This window comes from Rhipicephalus microplus, chromosome 9, assembly GCF_043290135.1.
Source record: "Rhipicephalus microplus isolate Deutch F79 chromosome 9, USDA_Rmic, whole genome shotgun sequence".
NCBI lineage: Eukaryota > Metazoa > Arthropoda > Arachnida > Ixodida > Ixodidae > Rhipicephalus > Rhipicephalus microplus.
Window position 1 is genome coordinate 21,877,971 of NC_134708.1, and position 27,445 is coordinate 21,905,415.

Sequence of the window (27,445 nt, forward strand, 5' to 3'; positions counted from 1 at the left end):
CGGTACTACTCGGTAGTTGGGCTTGCCCAATTCCTGTGGCGGAGATTCGATTTGGTTTGGTGTGAACACCCCAGTTTTTATTGCAACTTTACCTGCGCTGCAAAAAAAAAAAAAAAAAAAAACGAGACGCGTTTTTGAAATTCTCTTTTTCTGAAATACATTCATTTATCATCACTAAATCCCCCCAACCTGGGTTGAAGCGTTCGACTGTAGCACCTCGAGCACGCGCGTAACCGGAGCTCCTGGGCAACGCCTCAAGGTGCCATTGTCTCGCGCGTTCGTTTGTGGTGTCGTAGCATGATACGCGAGGCAAGCACAGCCCCAACAACTTGGGTCACCTCGTCGAACTCGAAGCAGTTGGCGATCCTGGCCGACGAGTTATGATTCAGGTAAGGTTTCAAACATGTATAGCTTAGTTTGTGCGAACTTAAATGTAGACGAAGGGCGTTTCCACGTAGCGCTGCAAGTTTTATATAAAAAAAATTGAACCCGAGCCTTCCCTGCGCGTTCACCTCAGTACTGGCTTCTTCAATCGCGGTGGTTTAGCGGGCATTTTCGATGTAGGTTGATAAGCTTGAGACTCCTGCACTTAGGTTCACGTTAAATAACCCCAATCCCCGTGTTTTACAGCAGTTTTTATACCGTCAAGGATGGCAAAACGTGCGCGTCCCAGTCTTTTGCCCACAGGCGCGGGTTCGCATCCGAAGATGGCGCAGTGGTGCCCAGACAACTTCTCGTAAGCGCGGTAGTTGGCGTCGCGCTTGAATACACGCAGTAAGAGTACTTACTCGCGCATATTTACTGGACTCGTAGTCTTGTCCGTCCACGGTATTTATCCATTGGCGACGAAGCTCGGCGATTTTTTGTTGCGGATTGAAATCGGTGAAAACACCGCACCGGCACGATTCCCCCCGAGGCGCTGTGTACTTCACTGGCTGTGCCTCAGCAATCTCTGTGTGCCGCTGCTCCTATTCAGGCACTCGCAAATACGTGATAGAACATGTAGACCTTACCTTCGAAGAATGTAAATTTGAGTGCACTTGACGTTCACCGTAGCCGAGCACAGCAGAATGGACCATCCGTACCCCGTTTTCGACACTCCGCGTTTCTCGAGAGACAGCACACCTATTATCGGCGCTGTACCAGGGATAATCGCCCGGAGACGCACGCAAGCCTAGCTGCTAGAACGTAAAATAACTCGTGCTTTTAAGTCAACACTTAAGGCATGATACGGTGCCAAACTGCCTCCAACCGGGTTTGGCACCGTATGATCCTATGCGAAAACCTCGTGGAAAGCTTTACGGCGCACAACAAAAACTTTGATTTCCCGCTCTGCCCCGCCCCATTTGTGGTGCACAATGTTGCTAATATACACACGTTGTTGGCTCCAAGAAAAGGTGTGAGAAAATGAAGCTCCCGTTGGTTGGTCTTGGAACTTTTGATAACCATCGCTCAGAGGAGGGTTCGGGCGCCGCGGTGATGCCACAATGTGATAAGCCGCTTAAGATGAAATTAACGAAAGTTGCGGTTAGGAAAAAAAAAAACGTGGGCGCACGTCGGAGCTAACAGTAATAAGGATAAATAGAATTACACGCGCACTTTGCGGTTTTTATTCGTTTTTATTGTTTGAAAACGCAAGCAAGTTTTCGACAAGTCGATCAGAACTGCAGTTCTAATCGACTTGTCGAAAACTCGGATAATTTCATTGCACCAAAAAACAGCGAGGCCCAGAGAATTATGTCACGGCATCACGCAAATGTGGTTGTGTTTACCAGCTTGCCGTGTCATTCAAGCCCGTAATTCAACATCTGTTGGGGACGGATAGCTGGTTGAGATGTAGCATTTAGTGACATTAAAGAATCGCGGCCACCGCTAAAGGTTAAGCGACAATCGAGCGACAGTTACTGATCGAAACGTTAAACCTCTGCTATTTCAACGACAGTGCCACCTTGACGGTGCCTATTCGCTTGCCGAGTCACACACCGGAGAGATAAAGTTCGAGGAACACTTAGTCATAACATTGTCAACATTGTTCCACAGCGGCGTGTCGTCAGCAAAACCAGAAGCACGCGCACACCGGAAATGTGCAGGCAACCTGGCAAAATCGACCGATCAGCGCCGGCGGAAATTACACGCGACATATCCGCCTGTGAGCGATGGGTTCGAGGCCCCGCAAGATAATCTGCATTATCTTGCAGTTGTAAAACGTTGTACCGAGCGCTTGTAGCGTTTCGGGCCTGTCTGTGAAGATTTACGACTCGCTGGCGCTACGCGTGTGCGAGAAAAGACGGAATATCGCTAACACGTGCGCTGGTCCAAGCCCATGACGGTTGGCACCCATCGCGCAGGTAAGCACGCACTTCTTCGAATCGAATCATGCGTAGCGCCTTATCTAACGTTATCGAAGGCGTCCCGCGGGCTATGGGTGCTGTGCCGATCTACACTAGCCTTCGACTTTTTCGACGGGGTGCCGTTTGTGTCGACCATGGACCGAAGGATCTACCGCGGTAGTGACCACAAACGAGCGGCCACTTGTTGCGTTCCTTTCAGGCCTACGTGCTTGAGCGAGCCGCGCAAATTCAAACCGCTGGCGTCATTTGTCCTTTATTTTTTTCTTCTTTGCGAAGCGAGCCTTATGTTCGCTACAGTTTGTGGCACGTCGTTAAACCCGCGAGAAGCGCTTCGCACCGATCAATTCTACCGCGGCACCGATCGCAAGCAGCGGCGGTGTTTCGACCTTACGTATCCTAGCGAACGCCGTGTTTTTGTTTTTATCTTCGCTCAATGACGTTATTCTTCTCTCTCTTTTTTTAGGCTGCACATCTAGCGTGCGTCCCGCTCGGTCAAGTTTAATTCGCGTATCCGAACTTTCAACTTGGAAAATTATATGCCGGTGTTCCTAGTCACCCGGCCCGGCGTTGTGACTTTGGTAAGTCGGTTCTCCGCTTAACAAGGGTGGCGCATGCTTCATGCTAGCCGTAAATACTACGCTTGTCGCTAGTAGCTTTTAGAAAGCGTAAACGAGAGAATCGGTGCGTATATTGCACTGCGATGCGAAATGTGCTCGAACAAAAACGACCCTTCTCCCGCGACATATGGCACCGCTGTGTGACCGACGCCCGCTTTTGTTCGATTTGCATAACGAATTGATCTCCGCCGAATGCGTCTGTGCCTTTGGAAATCTGGCACCGGTTGCCACGTGTGGGCGCACGTGATTTTTAGCCACGCTTGGGCCATCGTGGCGACTGAAACAATTGGCCGCACCGTCAAGTAGTACCGAGTGTGAAAGTCGCGCTAGTTAAATTGGTCAGAGTTCTTTGAAGCTAACTACAGCAGCCTCATCAGGGCCCATCGTCGTGTGTACTTCACCGCGTTTTCAAGCAGCGCTATTTTCTCTTCGAGATAGACTCGCTTTCAGTAGTTTTAACACGAGACGCGTCTGCATCACATATGCGTGGCTCCTGTGGCTGCGTTTTTGCCCTTGTTTTAGTATGTTTGCATGTGAAACTTCTGAATGAGTAGTATTATAGCTGTCTTGTAGCAGTCTTGTTGGCGTCGCGCATTCTTTCGTCTGCTAATTTTAAAATAAAGGACATTTCTTTATTTTGATTTCTTGTTCATGTGGGGTTCAGCGGTTGACTTATGTTTTTCCTTATTTTTTTGCATTGTTTGATGACGTGATAACATAGTGGAAAAGAAAAGGCATAAGTTCAGGAAAAAGGTGGAAGCTTGAAAAGACGGAAAATTCATCAACACGAGTTGTCACTGGAGCCATTGTTTCGACAAGCGAGCTTTTCTTCTAGGCTGCAACTTGAAAGTTCAGGGCTGCCTTGACGGAAAGTACACTTGTCAAACTGTCGGTTCCAGCGACAACCCATGTTCACGAATTTTTCATCTGGCAGAGAGAAGCATTTTTGCATTGTTTCATGATGTGAATGACGAGTTGACCGAGAAACACTCTTTTGCATTGTTTGACACTGTGTCGTCTTCCTTTGCAGCACATTAGAGTGTGCTTCATACACCCTTGTGGATTATGATGAATGGAAGTAGCAAGTCGCGCGAGACGCTCGAGACGCTCAAGGAGTTCCTCCGCAAGCGAGTCGAATCTCACCCGGGCATCTCCATCCAGAAGTTGACTGGCCACTTGTCCCAGCTTCCCGCTGAAATCCGCATGAAGTATGGCGGCAACGTCGACTCCATCCGCCGGGTGCTCGAGCAGTTTCCAGACATCTTTGTTATTCGCAACCATGATCAGGTTCACGTGACCACGTCGAAGAGTTCCGGCAAGACGACGGGAGCATCGTCATCTGGGGGTGGCAGTGATGATGAAACCACCACCCTGACAGGTGCCAAGGGAAAAGTTTATCGTTTGTTCAAGACGTACGGCTTCATTTCGGTGCAGCACCCAATTAGCACGAGCGTTTACTTTAGCCTGCGCTCGTTTGAAAACGGACAGCATTCGAGTCTCCTCTCATCTGGCCTTCAGCTCGGAGACGGTGTCGTTCTAGACGCGGAGGTGGGCCCCAATGAGTGCGAGGCCAAATTTCGCGCCAGCAGGGTGGCGCGTATTAAGGGCGGGAATGCCGCTACTCCGTCCGATTCGTCGTCGCCGGCGTCGCAGACTCCGGTGTTTGCACCACTCGTGAACCGAACTGGTGCCATAGAGACTCTGAAGGATGAGTTCGGTTTTATAAAATTGGAAAAAGAGCAGGAGTGCGCGTTTTTTCACGCAGCCGAAATCGAGAGATACCTCGGGACGGCTGTGCCCGCTCTGCCAGAGGTGTTGGCCGTCGGGGACAAGATTCGCTTTGACGCCGACCTCAACAAGAACACGACTGCACGGGCCAAGTGGGTCGTGACGACCATACACAGCATACAAAATGTTCCTCCGTGCCATTCAGGTAGCGAGACGGAAGGCAGTGAGATAGCTCCGGGCACTATCATCAAGCGAGATGGACTCATACAGATGGTCAAACCGGAGTTTGGTTTCATCAAGTTTGGTACGAATTACCGTGACCGCGCCTTTTTTCACCTTAACAATGTTGTGATGCCGCCGCGCGACACCATCAAGAGCCTACCGGACGTGTTCGCCATCAACGATCGCGTGCACTTTGAAGCCAAGCCTAGCCAGAAGCCTTCCGAGAAGGTCAAATGGCAGGCGACGACGGTATGGCTCAGTGAGTTTGGGCCTAAAGATGACGGACTTGATTCTGCTGATGAGAGTGGTAATGAGGTATTCCTTTCAGACGACGAATCGGACATTATGGACCTGATACAGGAGCGACTGGCTGCCGACACTGATGACGACATGGACGACAACATTTTGGGAGCGGGATCGAGGCTACCGGCCGCCTCCGCAAATACGATAGTGGATGGACTGAAGCAGTACTTGCGACCCGTCAGCCCCGATTTGTTGCCTCTCCCGAAGGACACGAAAAGTTTGTTTGACTTTGACAAGAATGATTCCTTTAGCCCGGTGCCCCAGTCGGTCGAGCCATCCATAGTAATCTTTCGGGGCGCAACAGGGCTTGTCACTGACGTCACTGACTTCGGTGGCACAATTGAGGTCCAAGACCAAGCGTGTTCAGTAGGCTCTCTGAAGGTGAACTTCCTCAGTGGTGTTTTTTACAGCGATGGGGTGCGGTGTACGAAGCGCCTGTGTGAGATGCTCGGCTGTGGAGACGCGGTGTCGCTGGACTTCATGGTTGGAAGCAATGGAGGACATGAGGAGGTGCGGTGCGACCTGGTGTGGCAGGGGGCGCGACCCCAGGGTGTAATTCAGATGAGCCCCGAGGAGTTTTGCCGTCGGCTGCAGATCAAGGTTCCCGCACGTCATGGGGGACCCTCGTACGAAGACTTCCAGCTGGAATTGTGAGTCGGATTTGCCTTTGCACACCTTTCCTGCTTTTGTCCGTAGTCTCCACACCGTCACTTATTTTAGCATCACTAACAACGTAGCAGTGCTAAGAGCATTTGGCTGAATGGCTCTGTCTTCATGGTGTTTGGTGGTAGGCAAGGCTGCTGGTGTTATTTTAAACAAACCTTTTGCAGCTCGCATATTTTAGTGCCAAGGTTGCTTTGTGAAAACTGGTGCCAGGGAGGGTACAACAGTGTGATGCTTGAAGGTGGGCTGGTCACCTGCGTATTTTACTTGCTCTCTCTGGAAAGTTTTAATCAGTGCAGAAGTATGTATGAATTTCGCTGCGCTGACGTGGTGTGCATGTCATTCCCTCCCTTCTAGTTCTTGTTACTTTGTCCTAGATATCTCTTCATATCTTGCCAACAAGGCGGAATCTCTCCCATAGCATTTGCACTGTTGTAAAGTACACCTTTTAGGACATCGAAAGTGGACTTATTTTGAGGTAGAAATTTCAAGATCGCTTCAAATGTTTTTACTATTGGAGAGTCTTCTGCTAATGTTTCATGTGAGGGTTAATTCCCTGCGCTAGAAAGGCATATATGTTGAAATTGTCAGCTGGCTATTGGGTGATTGGCTATTTCAGGGTTTGTCAACCTTTTAAGAGGGAGTGCCCCATTGAATGAAGTAGACCGTGGAGGCTGAACGGCTAATTAAAAAGGGGTGGAGTGCTTTGCTAGCATAGAAATAAAAGAAAAAGTAAACGAATGGACTATTATGCAAAAAATTAGAAGAAAAGTCATGATGTTTGGTTGTCAGTATGCATGTCGCTAAGTTGTAATTTACAAGCATAGGTACTAAAACCCCACTTGAGGTCAAAACTTCCATCCATGCCAGCCTTCAGATAGTGAGTCACAAAGGCAAGGTTCTTGGAATGTGCCCAGGGCTGCATAATACTGCCTCCCGAGCCCCAGTTTGCTGAGCTTTGGGCTGTGTGAATCAAGAAAACAAGGCTTGTGCAGTTTGGACTTATGTTCGTACTGTGAGCCCCACTTATACTTTTTCAGTCAACTCTCATGCTTAGCAGTTAAAAGCTGCTTGTCATGGAAAAAAAAAAAATTTAATTTTGCAGGCGACCTGGGAAGTGTTGTTGACTCGCAGTAGCATGGGCCGAGATCTTGTACCCACTCCAAAAAAGAAAAAAAAAGGAACAAATGGTGTCGCTGCATGTAATTGGTTGAAGCTTGCATGAATGTCTCTTGTCTGTGACGTATGCAGGACAATCTACCAATGGCTCGAGGAAAAGGTAATGTGTACAAGATCCAGGCCTTGGTGTTCACCTGATTCAATTTAAACAAATGATGCAAGCAGTAGCTTAGCGGGTTCTAAGTGCTGGATATATTAATAGAGTACAATTGACCATTGAGGCAGTAGTTCTCACCAGTACTAGACTACGAGGGGCGTTAGTACTTCCTTGACCCTCTTTTTGCTGTACTTGTGTTCCATACAAATTGGCAGTGGCTGGCTGCCCACACCCATGTGTCAACATTAGCTTCTTTAGATTACAAGGCAGTTGTACTGAAATTGCAGATTGAGAACAAGACAGCTTTAGGTGGCACTTATATAGTGGAGCCGTTGCGAAGTATATTACATTTCCAGTAAGAGAGAGTAGATGCGACACAGCGACACCCCGTAGTGTTCATATTATAGGTTGACGAGGACGAATGCTGGGCATGGAGCTGTGGTTTTATTTCTCGGCTGTGACACATTTACCCAAGAGGTTAAGTGATTAAAAAAATAATAAAACCTGCGCACATTGGTGTAAATGTGGTTTGAAAGAAGCCCAGATAGTCAAAAATAATCTGGAGTCCGGCCCCGCCCCTGTAATGCAGCGGGCTTCGTAGTTGTCATTGTTTACGTACACTACACCCTTGAACTTGACTCGTGCGGCTTCACTGTACACGTGAAACTGTTCAAATGACTACAGCGCCCTTTTTTTTTTTTTTTTTGTCGTAACAGGGAGGAGGCGGGCCACTGCATGTCCGCGCACACAGGTATATCGAACAGCATCAACCTACACAGGAGAAGGAGCCACCACAGTCCGCCATCCTTCCCGCCAACGTCCAGCGAAGCTTCGCCGTCTTCGCCATCGGGGAGCATTCACGGCGATCGTGCCATTCCAAATGGCATCTGCGGTGAGTTAACAACAATGCAGCTCTCAGCCAACCGAGTACTATTAAGACATGTCACTGTGTAGACTACTTTGCTGATAGCTTTGCCGCCATAGCGACGCTACATAATACTGAGCAACCCCCTAGCGTACCTATGTTTTCCGTAAAAATGCTTCCCCCCCCCACCCCCCCATCCTTTAAGACCTGTCATTTCCAGAGTTCCGTGGTTCTATTGAGAGGTCAGAAGGCGAATGCAGACGGTTTCACGTGCATAGTCAGCCAGAGTGATAGCCACAGCTATGCACCTGTTGCCAGAGGAAGACAGGGGAAACTGGCCAAATATGTCTAAACCAACACGAAATAACGGTTCTGCTGAAATGTCGAGGGATCGAAGGCAACCCTCGGGGAGCGTCGATGGCGTTATGTGGCACTGACCACACACTGCAGTGTATCCACATGTGGAGTGTGAAAGCCTGGCTGACGGAAGCGTCGGTGGATCTGGTCACAAGTGCGCGATACACGAAGGTGACGGGCGGTTGGAAGGTCATGAAGTGTGTGAAGAACATCCGAGCGGAGGTGTTTCGGAGCAGCAAGTAGCAGGGTTGGTCTGTCAGGGTGAAAGTTGTGGGGTTAGAGCGTACCATTTCGGAGGACGAACGAGCAATAAGTCTGTTTGATGGACGACGAGTCTAGGCGTTCGATGATCGTATGCAAAGATGCATCACAGTGTTGCGATGCATCATTGATGGATGTTTTGCACTGCCTCCCTGATAAGCCAGTCTATGACCAAGTGACGTCATGTGATGACATCATGTGTCGTTCACATAATGTGACGTCGAGGATATGTTTTGAAATTTGGCTATCTGGTTGTATCACCTTGACATCATATGGTGATAGCCTGGTGATAATTTTTTACATCAGTTGTGTTGACACGGATGCCATGGGATGCCACCCAATGCTGACACTCAGTTTTTCTTCTTTGATGAGGCGCTTAAGGCTTTAGCCTCAAAAGAGAAAAAAAGCACTGTGCACTAATCTTTGCGTATACAAGCTTTCATGTAACTTGAAAAATATGGTAACTGGACGTAATATAAACCTTTCTGCCCGTTGTAAACTCTTTAAAGCTTGTGTCCCAGTCAAATTAAAATGGTTCAGTTGCTGACTGCAAGTGTGATTTTGTCTACGAAATAGCACTCGGCTGCACAAAAATCTACATTTGACGGACAGGGCTGTCCTCTTGAAGAACAACATACGTGTTTGCTGACAATGTGAAGAGTGCATGTGACAACACTCTGGCATGTCATTACGAGGAGTGGTCAGTGCACCCTTCTTTTTGAGTAAATTAGATTTCTTAAAAAAAGGGGGGGGGGGGGCTGAAGCAAATAAATACAAAACATCAGAATAAAAGCAGCATTTAGGGCAAGTTGGTACAAACTCGGTAAGACTGCGGAACAAAAAAAAAGGGCACGGACAGCAGGGAAATCTTCTCTGTTGTCCGTGCCTTTTACTTGTTGCATAGTCGTACGGAAACATCAAAAGCATCCTTCGTCAGGAAGACAGCAGATTGGTGCATCAGCTTGCCATTCATTACTTCGCCTTAGTGACGAGGAGTTATCGTTTCTTGGCCATTATTTGCAGGGTAGATAATGTTATAACTAGTCTTACTCTACATGGGTCCAATTCTTATTTTCTGAGTTTCAGAAGCTTAACTTATAAGGGTAGAGAAATGGCTGGCCTTTTCATTAATAAAATGCATTGAAAGTTGGCACATGTACTACTACATCTTTTCTTGTTTTTGTTTTTTCACTATTATTTGCGTATTGCACCTCCCACATCTAGTTTGGCATGTCCTGTTTAGTTTTTAAATGTTGGCTTTGCTGTCGCTGTGTCCCTATTCATTTGCATTTGGCAGACTCAAGGGGCTCAGTTATAAATACCCGGTCGTGTTTTTTTTTTTTTCAGTTGGAAATTCTCTCGCAACTAGTGCTCTCTTTTCCAACGACATAAGCGTAAGTACTGCACTCCTAATGTCGAACCCATCAGCTTGTGCTTCACTGCGTTCAATTTTTGGTGCATTTCAGTAAAAATGTTTTCTCCAAGATGCACCAGAAACACCATCACTTGCATCACATGATATTTGCTACACCAGATGCACCAACATTCTCACTTTAATGCAAATATTGGTGCAAACTTGAAACGTGTCTAACTTTTGGCACGCTAGTGGATTCATAAAGTAATCTACCCGTTGTCTGTTGCGCTTTGCTGTCAAATTCAAGGTCACAGGTTCGATTCCCAGTCATTTTGCCTGCTTTGCGACAGGGTTGACGTAATTGTGTTTGGCTTGTGCAAGTGTGTGAGATATTTGAAATTTGCCTGTAGCTCATAGCTTACATCATGATTGCCTGTGCATTGCTTTAGGATACTGCGTAAATGGGTCTGATATTTTTGTTCAACAGTGGTCAATCTGTTGCTGTTTTGTCTGGTCCTGCAATAGCTGGAAAGCACCAACTACTGTTGCAGTCAAAGCCTGCTTCAATGAACGCTGATTCAGGGAAATTTTCGGTACAATGAAAAAATTCACTATTCCCCCTCAGCACGCCTTGGGAGTAAATGCATAAATATCGTCATAATGAACACTTTTTTTTTGTCATTTGCTTAAACGAAAGTCGGCAATGCAATTTCAGGCCCATATATGTAATGCATGGCAGTAAACACAATCTTGAACATTTTTATGCATGGTTTAAACATGAAAGTAGGTGTAAGAAATTATTTAAATCGTGTGCTGGCACCATCAAAAACTGCTGCGTTGACAGAGCGGGGGGGGGGGGGGGGGCACCATTACATAGAGATAGCAATGAGATTGCCCTGCTTTTACCACTGGCTTGATTCTTAGCCGCAGACAATCCAAAGCTGAAGTTCAGTTGCTCGGTTGCCCATACGGCTGCCGGGCGCAATCTCGAAACGATGCCTTTTTCAATGAAAATCCTTTCTGTTCTTTATACACTTCGCCAGTGTGGTCACAGGTCAGAATGACTGTTCATCCGCGTTAACAAAATCAGCCTGCCACGGCAAGTGGATGACAAGACTATCATAGAATAACGCGCAAGTTACCACTTCGTAATACCACGCCTGCTTCTCGGTGTTGTCGGATACCTTTTGACGGCGGACAACTGCTAAACGTGCAACTTTTTGGTTAGTTCACGGAAGCCATTGTTTCAGTGTGCATTTCAACTTGCTGTCACTATGCATGTGCGAGCATTGCGTGACGATGCTGCTGGGAAAGAAAACAAAGCAGCCGACACTATTTGAATTTTGGGAATAAAACTTCCTTTGTTTTGCTAGTTTAGGTCAACTATATTTTTTTGGATTTCGCTTCAATGAAAATTTTTCCGTGCCTCATCAATCTTATTGTAGCGGGTTTCAACTTTACAGTAATACCTCGCTAACTCAAAGTTGTGAAAACCGAGGAACATTTTAAGATAAATGGATTTTCGAGATAAGCAAAGTTGCACTGATCGCCAGGAAAAAGCACTTTTCAGAAAAATCATTATTACTTGCCGGCTCTTTAATAGCAGTTTGTACTCTTTTTTTCTCTTGCAGGTGTAAAATAGAAAAAAATAGGCGTACAAAAGGCTTTAACCGGCTGGATTTCGCCGCGCTGCCATTTTATTTAGCCTAGAAAAACTGCCGAATGCTCCTCTGCTTTCCGGTCGTACTCGGGCCTAGACAGGCGTCCTCTAGCTGCTTGACGCATCGCATCAGTCGATCTTCTTTGTCGTTGCACTCGACGTTATTTCAAAGCAAGCACAGCTAATTTCTCGTCTCTGAAGATGTTTGCATCGTCGTCTCCTCCGTCCTCTAAGTTAGTGGCCGTTAGAGCAATTTTGGCGTCCGTCATTTCTCCAGTCACCGCCACATTCTGCTCAAACAGCATAATTTTTGGCGGCACCCTTACCTCTAAGCTTGATAACCTCTTGACAAAGTTTCTCACAGTCTCTGCTGAAGTTCATCCAGCACCTTCTGCTTGTTTTTCAGCATCGTCGAAAGCATAGAAAAAGGAATTCCGAATTCCTGCTCGATGCTCAATTTCATTCGGTCTCCTTTCTCCATTTCCTTAATGAGGGCAACCTCTTTTTTTAGCGTTAGAAACTTGCACTGCTTCGACACCGTGCTTGCTGCACTCACGCTAAGCTGCCGTTCCTCACAGTCGGTGAAAAATCTGTACTGCTCTGTTTACACAGATGAACGGAAATCACACCTCAGGGAAAATCACAAGCACCGCACTTGCAGTGAGCAAAAAAGAATTACCACGTGGTTTGCGCAGATGAACGGAAGTCACACGTCGGGGAAAATTATGTGCACTACACAAAGCGAACAAGGCAAACTACGCGAAGCATGGCCAGAGGGCGTCCCTGCTCGGCCCCTGTGTCACATGATGTGCCACAGGGTTGCTTCACAAAGTTGATATGTTGCAGGGCTGAGACTTCGCGCACTTTGCATTCGGGAAAAGCATTGATGTAGTCGCAGGCGCGGCTAAATAAGAAAAAAAATCTACTAATTTCAGGCATGGCAGCATTGCGCAAACCTTGTGAAATGTTGCGGCGGCGGAATTTTCGTTCCACTCCCAGTCAAGGTTTCGTGTTGCCCCTATCCGACCCAAAAATACTTTGAGATGAAGGGAAAAATGTACATGGGACGTACAGGAACGTGTTCGGTGCTGGTGAAAATTTCTCCCTAGCAAATTTTTCGAGATATGAGAGTTTGAGTTAACGAGGTATTACTGTAGTTTCGTTACGCGAGGTACTCGTTCGTGATGAGGCACGGGATGCTCAGAAATTGTGCGTTTCCAATCCGGTGGTGTGGTGCGGGTACTAGAAATGGTTGGCACAATGCCGACACGGTGCAAGCTGTGGAACAGTTTTCTAATTTTCACACGTTTTTCAAGGTGAAAACACAATCTACCTTGCACAGACATATGTGCATAGGAAAGTTTTAATGACATCCACGTCTGCGTGCTGTGTTGTCTGTAAAGATGCAAAATTTCTGGCAATTTTGAGGAATTAGAAGAAAACCTTTTCTTTTCACGTTTTTTTTTTTCGAAATCTTGAGAAAAATAAAAAATAAGTTTCTTTAGCATATGGCAATAGTTTTGCCAAGTGTCAAAAGCAATGGCTTTTGTAGTGTAAATAACTGAAATTAAATGTTTTTTTTTCCTTCTTTTACAAACGAATGCGGCATTCAACAGATCGAAGGCAGCTAGAAGCATCACCGCGATCTCATTTAGCTCTCATTGAATGGGTGCGGCTTCCTAAAGTTGCTATGGCGATTAGAACAAAGAACCCAGAATTTGGTCATGGCTTCGGCTAAAGATCAAGATAGTAAAAAGATGAAGTCCCAACTCTTATTCAGAGTTAGCATCCCTGAGTTCATCTGTAGCTTCCCCGCAGGGGCGCCTGCGCAAGTAGGCATTTGGTGTGTAGCGACACCACGGACCCGAGCTAACGGGGGAGTTTCTACTCCCTCCCACGCCTAGCCGTGCGTGGCTTTGCCGTGTCCGGGGAAAAGGGGATCCTGGGGGTTGAGCCGAACAGAGGCAACACACCCCTTTGGCCCCGGCTTCACGTAGACACGTAGACGGCACCCCTGGGCTGACCCACCCAGGGGAAATCGGCAGTCGCCTTTTCCTATCTCTCTCTCCCTACATCTTCGTCTTTATCTCTTACTATTTATCTGTCCTGTCTTCTACTCTCTTCCGTTTACTTCCAAACTTCCTGGCGGCTAGGGTTAACCCTGTGCAAATAGCCTACCTTGATCTAGGCGCATTGGGTTATATTGGCGTTGTACGGCTGGCGTCTGCAGGTTTCAGCATCCGCAAACTTGTAGCGTCCCCTCGTTGGGCTCTGTGGTGGGTGGCCGCCAACGCTGCTGAACAAAAATAAGACGAGCATGCATAGAGCATTCCCCCTACTGTCTGATCGCACCGGCTTAAAGCGGGTACGCACCGAAAATATAAATTTTTTCAACCAGCCAAAAGAAACATCCTCACTTTCATGTCATCCACTGTGAAAAAACTGAAAAGCAAGCCAGGACCGTCTCTCCTTTTCTAGTTTCTAGATGTCTTACCGAAACTCTTGGCACAGGATACAAGGTAACCAAAATGGTTAGTGGAGACCTTCTCGAAATCCGTGACAAAGAACAATTTGAAAAGCTAGACCGTCTTTCAGATTTCGGTGGCATACCAATAACCATAACACCACATAGATGAATGAACACAACTCGCGGAGTGGTATCTGACATGGACTTACTTGACTTGACTGAGACTGAACTTTTGGAGGGGTGGAAGAGCCAAAATGTCACTAATGTACAGAGAATCATCATGAGAAGAGATAATAAGGAAACATCGACAAAACACTTAATACTCACGTTTGCATCCAGTAAACTACCGGAATCTATTCAAACAGGGTACACGAAGACATCTATCAGGCCGTACATACCAAACCCTCGTCGTTGCTTCCAATGCCAGAGGTATGGCCATGGCTCTAAAACCTGTCGTGGTCGCCAGACTTGTGCACAATGTGGAGTCCTAGGCCACGTGTCTGAGAACTGCAAACAACTGCCACACTGTGTAAACTGCGAGGGAAACCATGCCGCATATTCACGCTCCTGCACATACTGGAAAGAAGAAAAAGAAATAATTACGTTGAAGGTGAAAAAGAACATTACATTTAAGGAAGCACGGCGAAGAGTCGCTCCATTCTATGGGCCTACATACGCTGATGCGGCGCGTCAGAGGGCACCGCCGCACCAGTTCTCGCCACTCCTTCGGCCCGCGCATACCGAGCTGGTGGTTGTGGCACCTGCCCTCAAGGCGGCTGTAGCCCAGGCTACACCGCCTACTCCCAAACAGAGACCGGAGACTCCAGAGTCCTCGGGTCTCAAGGCCTCGCCTCACCAGGCGAGGCCCGAAATTCGTACTAACAGCCCGCACGTGCGGGCATCCAGTGCCTCTGAGGAGGCAATGGATGCATCGGTACCCTTGGTGCCGAAAGAGCGGCGTGGCTCCTTGGAGCGCGCCAAGAAAACAAAAAAGCAGATAAAAGGGCCTGGTGATGGCCCTGTTAAGTGAACTCAAACTCCCTGTCTGAACAGCCACTCGCTTTTCGTACACACAGCACTATTTTACATTCACCATGAACACTCAAATTATACAAAGGAACGTCGGGGGCCTTCTCAGAAACCTTGACGACATCCGAGAACTCTTACACGAACACTCACCAAAAGTGCTGTGTGTACAAGAAACACACCTTAATTTAAAACACAAATTTTCTTCGTAAATACGTTATTTTCCGAAAGGACCATGTTGATGCCATGACATCATCTGGAGGTGTTGCCATCATAGTGAATCAAGGAATTACATGCACACACTTACAACTCCAAACATCCCTTGAGGCAGTGGCTGTTCGAGCAGTTCTTTTTGATAAACTGATCACAATCTGCACTATTTACATTCCTCCTAGCTATCAGCTGCAAAAATGTGATTTACACTCTCTAATTGATGAACTTTCGTAGCCTTTGTTCTCCTTGGAGGCTTTAATGCGCATAGCAGGCTATGGGGTGACTCTCGGTATGACGTGCGAGATCGACTGATCGAACAGTTCCTTGTCTCGTCGAGCGCGTGTCTCCTAAATCGAAAAGAACCAACCTATTATAATCTCGCTAATAACACTTACTCCTCCATAGACCTAAGCATAGTATCTCCATCTCTTGTTCCTCTACTCCAGTGGAAAGTCGTCAGTAGTCTGTACGGAAGTGACCACTTCCCCGTAGTTTTGAGCACAAGTACAGTAACTGAGTGCCCACCACGTGTTCCCAAGTGGCTCATAAATAGAGCCGACTGGGAACAGTTTTATGCCATCGCTCGTCTAGGTTGGAATGACATATGTACTTTGAACATTGATGTTGCTGTCAACTACTTCACAGCGTTTTTGATTGATGCTGCAACAAAATGCATCCCACAAACAAATTGACACCCTGGAAAGCGGCGTGTGCCATGGTGGAACTCTGAATGCCGAAACGCGCGCAAACAGCAAAACAGCTTGGAGGCTGCTTCGGAACTCACCGACAGCCGAAAATCTTGACACCTTCAAGAAAATAGTCTCAAGGCAGGAGAACGCGTCGGCAGGCCAGAAGAGAAAGCTGGCAGGAGTTTCTGTCAAGGATCAATTCATACACACAGGAGGCTAAAGTCTGGAACATGGTCGGTAGGATAGCTGGAAAACAAGTACACGCACTTCCACTCGTAAACACTCAGGGTGATACCTTGGGTGATACCTTGGAAGATCAGGCAAACTTCCTCGGTGCACACTTCGAAGAGGTGTCCAGCTCATCCCACTATACTGACACTTTCCAAAAATACAGAACAAGAATAGAAAAGCAGAAACTCGAACACAAATGCTCTAGATACGAGGTATATAACCAAGCTTTCAGTCTAGCTGTGCTGTGAACGTCTCTAAACTCCTGCAGTACTTCTGCCCCAGGTTCTGACCGTGTGGTGTATGAAATGTTAAAAAAACCTACCAATTGAAACACGAAAAACCTTACTTTGTTTGTACAATGCTATCTGGTTTTCTGGCACTATCCCTACCTCCTGGAAAGAGGCTATTATTATTCCCATTTTGAAAGAGGGCAAGGACCCTTCTTTACCTTCGAGTTATAGGCCTATTGCACTAACAAGCTGCTTGTGCAAAGTCTTCGAAAAAATGATAAACTGCCGACTTGTACATATCCTTGAAACAAACAATTTGCTCGACCCATTTCAGTGCGGGTTTCGAGAAAGTAGATCCACCACAGACCATCTTGTTCGTATCGAGGCACAGATCAGGGACGCCTTCGTTCATAAACAATATTTTCTCTCTGTATTCCTCGATATCGAAAAGGCTTATGATACAACATGGCGTTTTGGAATTCTAAGAGATCTGTCCCACCTTGGCGTGCGCGGAAGAATGTTTCACATAATCGAAAATTACCTGTCAAACCGGACATTCGGTGTCCGAGTGGGCATGGTTCTTTCCCAATTATTTGTCCAGGAAACAGGCGTGCCACAAGGTGGTGTACTTAGCTGCACACTTTTTCTCTTCAAAATTAATTCCTTGCGCTTGTCCATTCCTCGCAATATGTTTTATTGTACATATGTCGATGACGTCCAGCTTGGCTTTAGATCTTGCAATCTGGCAATGTGTGAGCGGCAGGTTTAGTTAGGTTTAAACAAGGTCTCCAAATGGGCAGAGGAAAACGGATTCCGACTGAACCCACCAAAAAGCACGTGTGTCTTGTTCTCCCGAAAGAGAGGCATGCACTCAGAACCCGACATTGAACTGAACGGTCAACGTCTGTCTGTTAATACGGAGCAGAAATTCTTGGGATTAATCTTGGACAACAAGTTGACCTTCGTACCGCTCATCAAGTATCTAAAAACAAAGTGTTTAAAAGCCATGAATGTTTTAAAAGTGTTGTCACGTACTAGGTGGGGTAGTGACAGGCAATGTCTCATGAACCTATATAGAAGCCTCATTCGCACCCGCTTAGATTATGGGGCCGTTGCTTATCAGTCTGCGACTCAAAGTGCTTTGAAGGTGCTGGACCCCGTGCACCATTTGGGCATCCGCCTTTCTACGGGTGCTTTTCGCACCAGCCCCATAGAAAGCCTTTATGTTGAGTCAAATGAGTGGTCGCTTCATTCGCAGAAAACTTACATGTCCTTCGTTTATTTCCTTAAGGTGAAAGCAGACAAGAAGCACCCCTCATACTCTACTATTAATGATTTGTCGAGCTCAATTCTGGTTTAAAACAGGCCTACGATGAGGCAGCCCTTCTCAGTTCGCCTGAAGAGTCTAGCTGAGGAAACTGGAGTCTCACTTGAACACAGTTTAATGGCTCCTGTAGCATACCCGCCATTGTGGCAATGGCAGACTATACACTGCGATGTGTCTTTTCTAGAAGTTACAAAACATGCGCCTATTGCCCATATCCGAACATACTTCCTGGAACTTCAACACAAATACACACGTCCCGAGTTCTTTACAAATGCCTCCAAGTCTAACTCCTCTGTGTCCTACGCTGCTGTTGGCCCATCTTTTTCGGATGCTGGCCCTCTACATCCAGACACAAGTATCTTCACAGCGGAAGCTTATGCGATACTTGTGGCGGCTAAACACATCAAGCAATTACAAATACAAAAAGCAGTAATTTATACGGACTCCCTCAGTGTGGTAACGGCTCTGCACACTCTTAAAAAAACACAAAAACCCAGTGCTTGTCTCACTTTACTCCATTTTGCGCACACTCTACACACTCAAACAACATGTTGTAGTGGCGCTGGGTGCCAGGGCACCGTGAGATTCAAGGCAACGTGATGGCGGATCAGCTCGCTGCATTCGTCCACAAAAGCACTGCCCCTACACCCATATCAATCCCGGCCCTTGATCTTAAGCCGTCTCTCAAACGAAACCTCAGGGTATACTGGCAGAGCAAGTGGGATACACACACACAAAACAAACTACACGTTATTAAACCACACCTTGGTCATTGGCTGCCCGTATCGAAATCGCGTCATACAGATATAATACTAACGAGACTCGGGATAGGACAGACATACGCGACACACACTTATCTTTTGTCTGGTGATGATCCACCATTGTGTGACAGATGTGGTGAAGCATTAACAGTCCTTCACATGTTAATCCAGTGCAAACACTTAGAAACTCTAAGAAAACAACATTTTCCATTACTCTATCGACAGCATATACCTTTACACCCTGCAATGTTCGTCGGTAGGGAACCGCTTTTTAGTCATAAATCATTGTTAGTGTTTTTACAAGAAATTCATAGTTTTCATATCATATACCCGGGCATTCCGTAGCACGACCTCTCCAGAGAGGTTTTTGCTGTGGTGGCTACACAATAAAGCACTTGCCTCACAGCCCTTGGACGCAAGGGTATGAACGAGTGAGGCACTTGTGCTAATGCCATACATATCCACCATCGTCTTTTATTATCACCAACTTTTGTCATCTATTCACACCACACACACCTTTCACGGCATGGTCATCATTTTATTACTTGTATGTTCTTACCCGCCTTACCGCGAGGAATTTTATGGCCGTTATACAGCCGCTTATCACAATCATTGTCCATATTTTTAGTAAGATGAACTGGCGCTCTTTGGCCGTGAAATAGCCCTTGCGCCACAAAACATCAAACATCATCATCATTCATCTGTAGCTTTCATCATCTCAAGATGCACTTGGAAAAGCGCAGCTGCTGTGCCAGTGCTTACAGACCTGTTTCCCGCTACCGGTCTCCTTGACCGTGAAGTACATCCACGCTTCTTGAATTAGCCCAAGCCACGGAGCAAGAATTTTCGAGCAGGCGAAACTGCGCTCGCTGAAGCGCCCTGAAAAAGTCACGAAATCGGGCACAGCACTTATGAGCCCTCTGTCCTGAAACTCCGCTAACGAAGAAGGTAAAACCTGCACGCCCCTCTCATCGCGCTCTCATTCAAGGCCACTGCACTCCAATTTGCCGTTCGTGCTTCACGTCCGACTGGGTGTTTCTATCCGGCTCCAAATTTTAACGCGACAACATAAAAACTCGTTTCCCTGGAAGGCTGACATCAGCATCGTTATTAGGGAAGGAAAAATCAGCGTTCTCTATGACTGTGAAATTAAGAAAGATGCAAATGTTTGCAGTTCTAGGCATGTTTTAGGTAGGAATCCCATCCACACATTCTTCATTGCACGCAGCTGTTCGACTTCAGAGCTACAACACTGCTGGAAGCTACTTTGAAAAAAAGAACTATGAATGTCATGCAGTGTCATGTAAAGTGGCTGGGCAGAGTCGCCATCCGAGAAGTGCTTTCCACAAACGTAGTCACGAGGCTTCAGCTGGCGATCTTTCCTAGGTATGGTGCGAGCCCACATTTCCAATGTCATTGGGTCACTAACTACATTCTCCTTGCAGGATGTGTAATTGCTGTTGCATTTTGGCAGACCATGTTTCCGCCTCATCCTGCAGAAGCATCTTGTTCGAATTCTGCAAAGCGTTCTCCCTTGTCGCGACGTGAAAAGGGCGTGCAATCAGTCGGCACAGCTGGCACAACGCACTGAAGGTACTGAGAGCACCACAGATGAAGGGAGTGCATTAAAGAAACAGAAAGCCTGCATATTGCGAAGGGATTTGCGGCAGCTTGTGGGGAACTTTTTCTCCCGATGTAACCCGCGCATGCACACCCACGACATGCGAGCGAGGAGCAAAAAACATGCTGCGGACGTTGTCTACTCCTGAGCCATTACTAGCAGCTCGTTTTGATCGCTTTGCGGCTCGTAATTCTAGTAGTATCTATCAATTAATATTGATGCTGAAATATCTGTTGCATCTAGTCATTCATGTTACACACAAAAATGGGGAAAATTTTGCTGTGCATGAGGCGCTATTATGATTTTTATGTGTAGCGTTCATAGAAGCGCGTGTAAAAGATGGCAACACGTCAAAATCATCACCTGCTGAGCGTTGCCGCAAACCACATCCCTCCGTGATGCTGTCACGTTGCCCTCGCCTGCTGGCACGTCCTGGGAGTTTCTCCTCCTCAAATACTTCTTTCTGTGTGGCCTAAAGCATTGCAGAAACTGCACACTGATTTTTAAGCAGACTTCCCCCACAGGTAGCAGCAATGTATGAGGGAAAGTCAAAACTGAACAATAACGGGTACCAAAACATTCCCCCCCCCCCCCCCCGCAACATGACCACATCAGATCACACACGATCAATGAAGCTACGCAACTATAGACTCAAGCTAAGCTGATGCTGGAGGAGCCGACTTCATGTGATGTCGATGATCTAGTAGCGATCTGCAATCTAGTAGCGATGTGCCTTATGAATTAAGATACGACCATTATAGAATTCCATTTGTCCGAACCGCGTGTTGAACGCAAGCGCTTACATATTTAATTCCCAGTCTTCTCAATAAACAATCACATGGTATAGAAATCGCTCCGAAATCTTTGTCTCTGAGATCTTTCGAAAAATATGTCAAAGCTTACCTTCTATCCTGTCCTCAAGATTGATACCGTAATTACTCGAATCTAACGCGCACCTTTTTTCCGGTTAAGCGAGTTCATAAATCGCATGCGCGTTAGAATTGAGTACGAAAAAAAAATGAATACGGTCATTCTATTGCCATCGGCATTTTCAAAATGGCCGCCTGCTACGTGCGTCAGCATAGCGCGTCGGCCATTTTTGCCTATGTGTTTCCTCTGTGCGGCACTTCGTACGTGTGCTGAGGAGTTCGTCATCTTGTAGTGCATTAGCATCGACGGCATGGAAGGGCCGACTCCAAAAACTCGAGTGCACACGATGCCGCTTTTAAAAGTCATCGCGTGTGCAGAAACGGACGGAAATCGGGCCGCATCGCGGTCGTTCGGAGTTCCAGAAACGTGCGTGCGAAACTGGCGGAAACAAAAGCAGAAGATTGTCGACAACAAAGTTTTACGCAAAAGCTTCAGTGGACCACAGCAGGGTTGGTTTCCGCAAATTGAAGAGCTGCTCGGCGAGTATCTGCTTGAGCAGCGAGCGGCACAGCCACCCGTGACGACAGAACTGCTCCAAGTGCAGGCTATGCAGTTAGCCTTGGAAAAAGGGCTAATGTGGAGCCAATTTAAAGCGAGCAGGTGCTGGCTAACTAACTTATGAAGAGGAAAGGCTTTTTCCTTTAAAGGCGAACGGGCATATGCGAAAAGTTTCCGGAGGAGTACGATGAAAAGCTTCACAGTTTTAAGAAGTTCGTCCTAAGCTTGTGGCACAACAACGGCTACCTGCTTGGGCAAATCGGGAATGCCGGTCAGACGCCTCTTTACTTCGACATGCCTGGCACCACAACCGTCGAGAAGAAGGGGGCGAAGCAAGTTCGCGTGCTGACATCGGTCCACGGTAAAACAATAGTGACGGCAATGCTCTGTTACACGTCAGATGGGCACAAGCTGCTCTCGTACCTCATATTTAAATGTAAGACGCTCCTGAAAGGAGTAGTTTTTTCGAGTGGTGTGATCGTGCAAGCCAACGAGAAAAATGGGTGCGCGTTGCAATCGATGTCTTACTTTTTCTTTTTTGTCGTGTAAACCAGGTGTGCATTACAATTGAGGGCGCGGTAGAATTGAGTAAATACTGTAAATTGTTTATATAGCAGTCATATGTTTCTCTGGTTTCGTTATTTGTAGTGTTACGACTCTTGATTCATTGATTGATGATTGATTGAATCGATTGATGAGTGATCCACCGTCATTTGGTGTTTTGGTATGATGTGCGATGTTTTGGTTTCACTTTCAATGCCTAAGCTTCATTTCTGTACCTTTTCGCCCTTAGAAATTTTGGCCAATATTTTACACTGTGCCGAAATAAAACGAAAAAAAAGTTTTTTCGTAATTTTTCTTCTTTTTTTTTTCGCACTTCGCATCTATAGTCGTCTGGTGCATGGTTGTTTTGCACCGGCACGCTTGTGCCAAGCTGGCCCTGTAGGAAGAGAGCACGTGGAAAATTTTTGAACCGTTTTGTCATGTGTGAAACCGCTGGCATTGGTGGTCCACCGCGTTGGTGCAGTGGTTACAGTTGTCGGCTGCAGACATGGAAGTCGCGAGCCCAGTCCTGGCTAAGGTGGCTGCATTTTGGTGGTGGCAACTTACTGTCGGCGGCCTGTGTTCCGTGTTATGTGAGTGTGCGTTGGAGAGCACCAGGTGGTTGACATAGACCTTTTGCACAGAGTGCCCACTTGGTACTTTTTTAGTGTGCACTGTGCTGAACAGGGCGTTCTTGCGTATGTCACGCTCTTATGGACCTCATGTACACCGTGGTGAAACCTTGTTAAAAGATCTTTCCATTCCTGAACGTCGCGGGGTTTCTGACCGACGCTTCGCGATTCCCATAAACAAGGCTGAGTGACTGGGACCGCTGACTTCCCCCTTGCTGAACCAGAATGACCGTTTCTAGGCTAGGCGGCGGAGCTAAAATAGCCGGAGCTAGAGAGGTCTGTGCGGGGAACTGAATCGCCAAAGTCCGAGACCTTTCGACAGCGAACACAGATGCTCTGCTTTCTGAAGTAGTTGTAAATAGAGTAAATAAACGTCATGTTTGTGGCATAGAAACCCATCGTAAGCGAGTTATTATAATCGATCTTTTTTTTATAACAAACTTGCTAATGTTGGATTGAACGGCTCATATCAGCTTGTGTTGGTGAACTGGTGGTTGATGTCGGCTTGTGTTACCGCATGTTGCTCTATACCTATATATTTCTTTATTTTAGGAAACTGTGCTTCGTCGTGTTGCCAGGATGATGGCCGAAGAGCTTCACGCGGTGCAGCATCAGGAGCGATTGGCCAAAGGCTCGATTCGTGATGTGGCTACGCAGACTACAGAACGCGGCGTGCGTTCCGTTCCGTGACGAGACTCTATACACGAGGAGTAAGAAGACATAAAGAAACGACGAAGAGAAATAACGGCGCTCTTATAGAGTGCCCGACTAGCCTCGACGACCTTGACGTCGTCACATCGTGCCTTGGGAAAACGGGGGGTGGGGGGTGAAATGAATTGTGTGTAGTTGCCACGGTTAGTTGTGCCTTGCATTTTTTTTTTAGGTGGGGGGGGGGGGGGGGAATGTCACATCGTAACGGGAGGGAATCTGGTTCCACAACCCTGCTTGCTTGTTGTCCTTGTTGTTATTTTTTATTTGTTTTCTTTTGCATTGTTATATTCTTTCTGTTTATATTCATTGTTATATTATTTCATTCCTTTCATTTCATTCCAGTCGTGCGCCTTTTTTTCGTACTGGCAGTTCTACAGCTCTGTCACCAATAAATTTTTTATTGGCATGTGGGTGCTTTTAGCATCAATGTCGGTAAATGAACGTTGTCTATGATGTCAGGGTAGCGCTGTAACTGAAACGGCGCTGTCTAATTTCTTTACGAGCTGGAAAATCGGTAGTTAAATGTTCAGTCTCGGGAGTCGTAGCGCTGAAGTGACGAATAACTAAACAAAGATGCAAAGCATACCTGATTCACATCGTCTCTTCATCATTTCGTGCCAGTTTAGCTCTACCTCCCAGACCGTAAACTTTGCCCACATTACGCTCATGCAAAGCATTGCTTTATCAGACTGAAAATCAATCTCTGCATTGCGTGTGATCTGGCATTGTTTGACATTTGTGCCCACGATTGCGCGTGTTTACAGTTTGAGATAACACTGCGCACGCCTTTCCTGAATGGCACGTGAGCCGAGAGTCAAGCTAGCGGACTGTTCTTCGGTGAGTTATAGAAAACTCAGCTCAATATTAATAAGCATTTATCACTCCATAATCGTTGTTGGAGAAGTAGCTAGTGATTTGTTTATGCAATGGGGAACATTGATTGGCTCATATGCTTGCCATGTTAGTACAAAATGAGTGTGAATAGGTGTCAGTTTTGCTACTGAACACAAAGCCACGATTAATGAGCTAAATTATGGCAAGTACATTGTGGAGGAAATTATGTCAACAAGCGAATTGCTTGAAATATTCATTGCCCATGTTTTTAAAGTTTGACAAGAGTTCTTATTAAGTGAACGGAAGTAAATTGGTGCTAACCCACATAAGTGCATTTGGAATCGGAACAAAGAGCATTTAGTCGAAATTCCATATGCTGTGGCATTTCAAATAAATGGCTTTATCGGTTAACAGGAATCAACACTGTGCGGAATTGTATGGCGAGCAAGCACGAGTATATATTTCAACATTCTGGCAGACCTCGATGCCAAAAATTAGTTAAAGAGGAGAGATAAAATAGATGAAGTTCATAAGCATACTCAGTGGCAAGCAGGTGAAAAATTTTTTTTTCAGGTTCACCTCATTATTGTTTAATATACAGTTTGGGATATGAAAAGATTGCTGCGGTTTACCTGAAAGCTAGCGCTTTTAGCACACAGGCCCACATTGACAATGGTTTTTATCTGTGATGTAATTTCAGATGAAACTGGTATTATTATGTATAAACGTATCTCATATGAATTGACACTGTGCGTTATGTAACTGAACACGTAGTACCCATAATCAGTGGTAACACTACTAACAAATCAGTTATAAAGTAACTAAAAATTAGACTGCAAACTGTGTTGGAAAACATATATGTTTCTAAGGTTTCTTTGTTCACCGGCTTCTCTGCCACACATGTTCTTCAGCACTGTTGGCAGTCTATGTGAAACGAAGCCACTTGGTAATGCTTTTCGATGAAATTGATTGACAGGTTCTGTTTGTTGGGACGTCCCGCTTCGCCGAATTGTAGCGAACAGGTTAGCTTGGTGCCATGTGCGCAATGGTGGCAAACGAACCACTTGTGCAATTAGTACTTATATTGATCCACGCATGACCCTCGAGAATGCGCGAGTCTTGAATTCTTTGTTATGCCTGTTCTTCGGCACAGTTTGCAAGCTTGGCTAACAGGTAAAGTTAGGAGCGTGTCTTGACGGAAGTGTTGGACACTGCCCACTGTGCTTTTTTTGTTGTGAAGTGGTTATACACTACGTATTTTTCTATGCTCACATTGCAACCTGACGTACTTTACCATGAATGAATTGACGTCGATTGACGCAGAAGCAGGTGGGTGTGGAACCACGTCCCATCTTGTTAGTTTTTTTTTTTTCCCCTTCTGTTGGTACTCAGTTTATTCGTGATAGCGGCATCGCTGGCGACTGTCCATGCCTTTGGTGTGCTTGTTAAAACACACTCCACGGCTATCCTCATCTGCGTGTGCCAAATTGTGAATCGAAGGGACGAGGAGGCAAGACTGATATTTTGCAGGCCGGAGCATTCGACCTCCTACATACAACGCCGAGATCCCTATTGTTGCGTTTTTTTTTCTACAATGGGTGTTGTTATAGGCTCACTACGTATATGGATTTTCTTTCCTTTACAATAATTTCAGATCTGTACAGATTTCTACAATGTTCAGTTCTTTTTCCCTCGGAAGCTTTTTCGCTCCTTTTCTTACAGAATGAATTTTCAAAGTGCTCAAGATTGTAAGGTTCCAACAATGTGCATGTCTCTTTATCTATTGACTTATGTTGTCTCTTACTTTGTGACATAAGGTGTAAAAATAAAGATGAACCTTTCACATGTTTCATATTTTTCAATAGAGTTGTTGCCATAGGTGCTTGTCTGTTAAACACAACCAAGTGTGTTTTGTTGAACACAAGCAAATGAATTGAACACTTAGGCCAGGGAAAGCATAGATGACGTTGACTTTGAAGGCCAGGGAAAGCATAGATGACGTTGACTGTTGTCTTTAATCATATAGATATTATGTTTAAGAGAATTAAAGGGGACAAAAGTCACTCTTCAGGCCAGTTTAATATGAGCTGACCACCTTCAAGGTTTTCTTCAGATTCTCTACCAACAGGCTTTTTTCATAATCCGCAGCTACGCTTCCTTGTGCTACATATTTGCCCAACTAATGGCGGCACCCCTCGTTCTTCAGCACCATTTCCTAGTTGCACATGCTATGGCTTGTATATCATGCGTGTTTGTATCAAAGATGCCCGTTAAGTTTCCCCACACCATAGGGCAAGTAAATTGCGCTTGAACATAGCGTTTGCTGAATGTGACTAGCCACAATTAGGATGGCAAATCGCATTGCAGAAAAGCTGGCTTTACAGCTTTGAAAAGGCTCTATTGAGCTAGGACAAAGGTGCCTCCCATCCACTTCGTTGGATGTTTCTGTGCACGTATCTCTAATAATGTTAGCTGGTGTAAACGAGTCCCTCAGTGAAAATTCTTGTTTCATACTGAGACTGGCACCTATAAAACAAGTGGGCCAGCCTGCGCTTCTCATGCTTGCATGGACTTGATCGGCTTGGTTTGATTGCTTTATTAGTAAGCAACAACATTCCCAGTTTCACTACATAGCATTAGTGACGCGGCATGGTATTCGAACATATGTGGTTTAGTGTCATGTTGTGCTCTGTATGCTATAGAAAAAAGAAAATGGTGGGGGGCGGCGGGACGATGTGCCATCCCTGGCAGCGCCACTGCATGTGAATAAGCATAGCAAGGGCTGCATGTGCAATCCTTTATTCTGTCATATGTTCTCTCTCTCTCTTCTCACCGCCTCCTGACATCGATATATTATCTCATTCAGGCGTACAATGTGCAAATTATTTCGGCAACAGCACGGGGGCACAGTAAGTGCAGCTGCTTTGCCGTCGTGGTAGTGTGAACGAGAGGGCCTATCCCAGCATTATAAGCAGTTTTATTGCATTGAATTCAACGCCTGTTAGCAGCTTCAACGAATCGAAATAGTTGGAAGCATACTCACCTCCCCGCTGCCGACGCCATCACGTGACGCGA

General features: G+C 46.2%; 1 protein-coding gene and 1 long non-coding RNA gene across 5 annotated transcripts in view; one reads left to right on the plus strand and one right to left on the minus strand.

Moving 5' to 3' along the window:
- Nucleotides 1-1,323, minus strand: part of LOC142771600 (uncharacterized) — a 56,299-nt gene extending 54,976 nt beyond the window's left edge. Inside the window, exon 1 of the long non-coding RNA XR_012886013.1 lies at nucleotides 1,014-1,323. This is a non-coding gene — a long non-coding RNA (uncharacterized LOC142771600). The remainder of the gene's footprint in view (nucleotides 1-1,013) is intronic.
- Nucleotides 192-26,222, plus strand: LOC119186927 (uncharacterized). Of its 4 annotated transcripts, none has more exons than XM_075873300.1 (6): nucleotides 370-389; nucleotides 2,815-2,929; nucleotides 3,999-5,871; nucleotides 7,877-8,052; nucleotides 9,991-10,037; nucleotides 23,378-26,222. In XM_075873300.1, the coding sequence occupies exons 3-6, from the start codon at nucleotides 4,034-4,036 to the stop codon at nucleotides 23,513-23,515; spliced, it is 2,199 nt and encodes a 732-aa protein (XP_075729415.1). In that variant the 5' UTR covers nucleotides 370-389; nucleotides 2,815-2,929; nucleotides 3,999-4,033; the 3' UTR covers nucleotides 23,516-26,222. The 4 variants fall into 4 exon arrangements, with proteins under 4 accessions (XP_075729416.1, XP_075729415.1, XP_075729414.1 ...); XM_075873299.1 differs by lacking the exon at nucleotides 370-389 and adding an exon at nucleotides 2,091-2,348; XM_075873301.1 differs by lacking the exon at nucleotides 2,815-2,929 and having other exon boundaries at nucleotides 192-389.
- Nucleotides 26,223-27,445: the final 1,223 nt, after the last annotated feature.

Coding starts and splice junctions, on each gene's coding strand:
- LOC119186927 (XM_075873301.1), top strand. CDS start 4,034: ATGATGAATGGAAGTAGCAAGTCGCGCGAGACGCTCGAGACGCTCAAG. Junction 5,872..7,876: donor GAAGACTTCCAGCTGGAATT/GTGAGTCGGATT, acceptor TTGTCGTAACAG/GGAGGAGGCGGGCCACTGCA. Junction 10,038..23,377: donor TCTTTTCCAACGACATAAGC/GTAAGTACTGCA, acceptor TCTTTATTTTAG/GAAACTGTGCTTCGTCGTGT.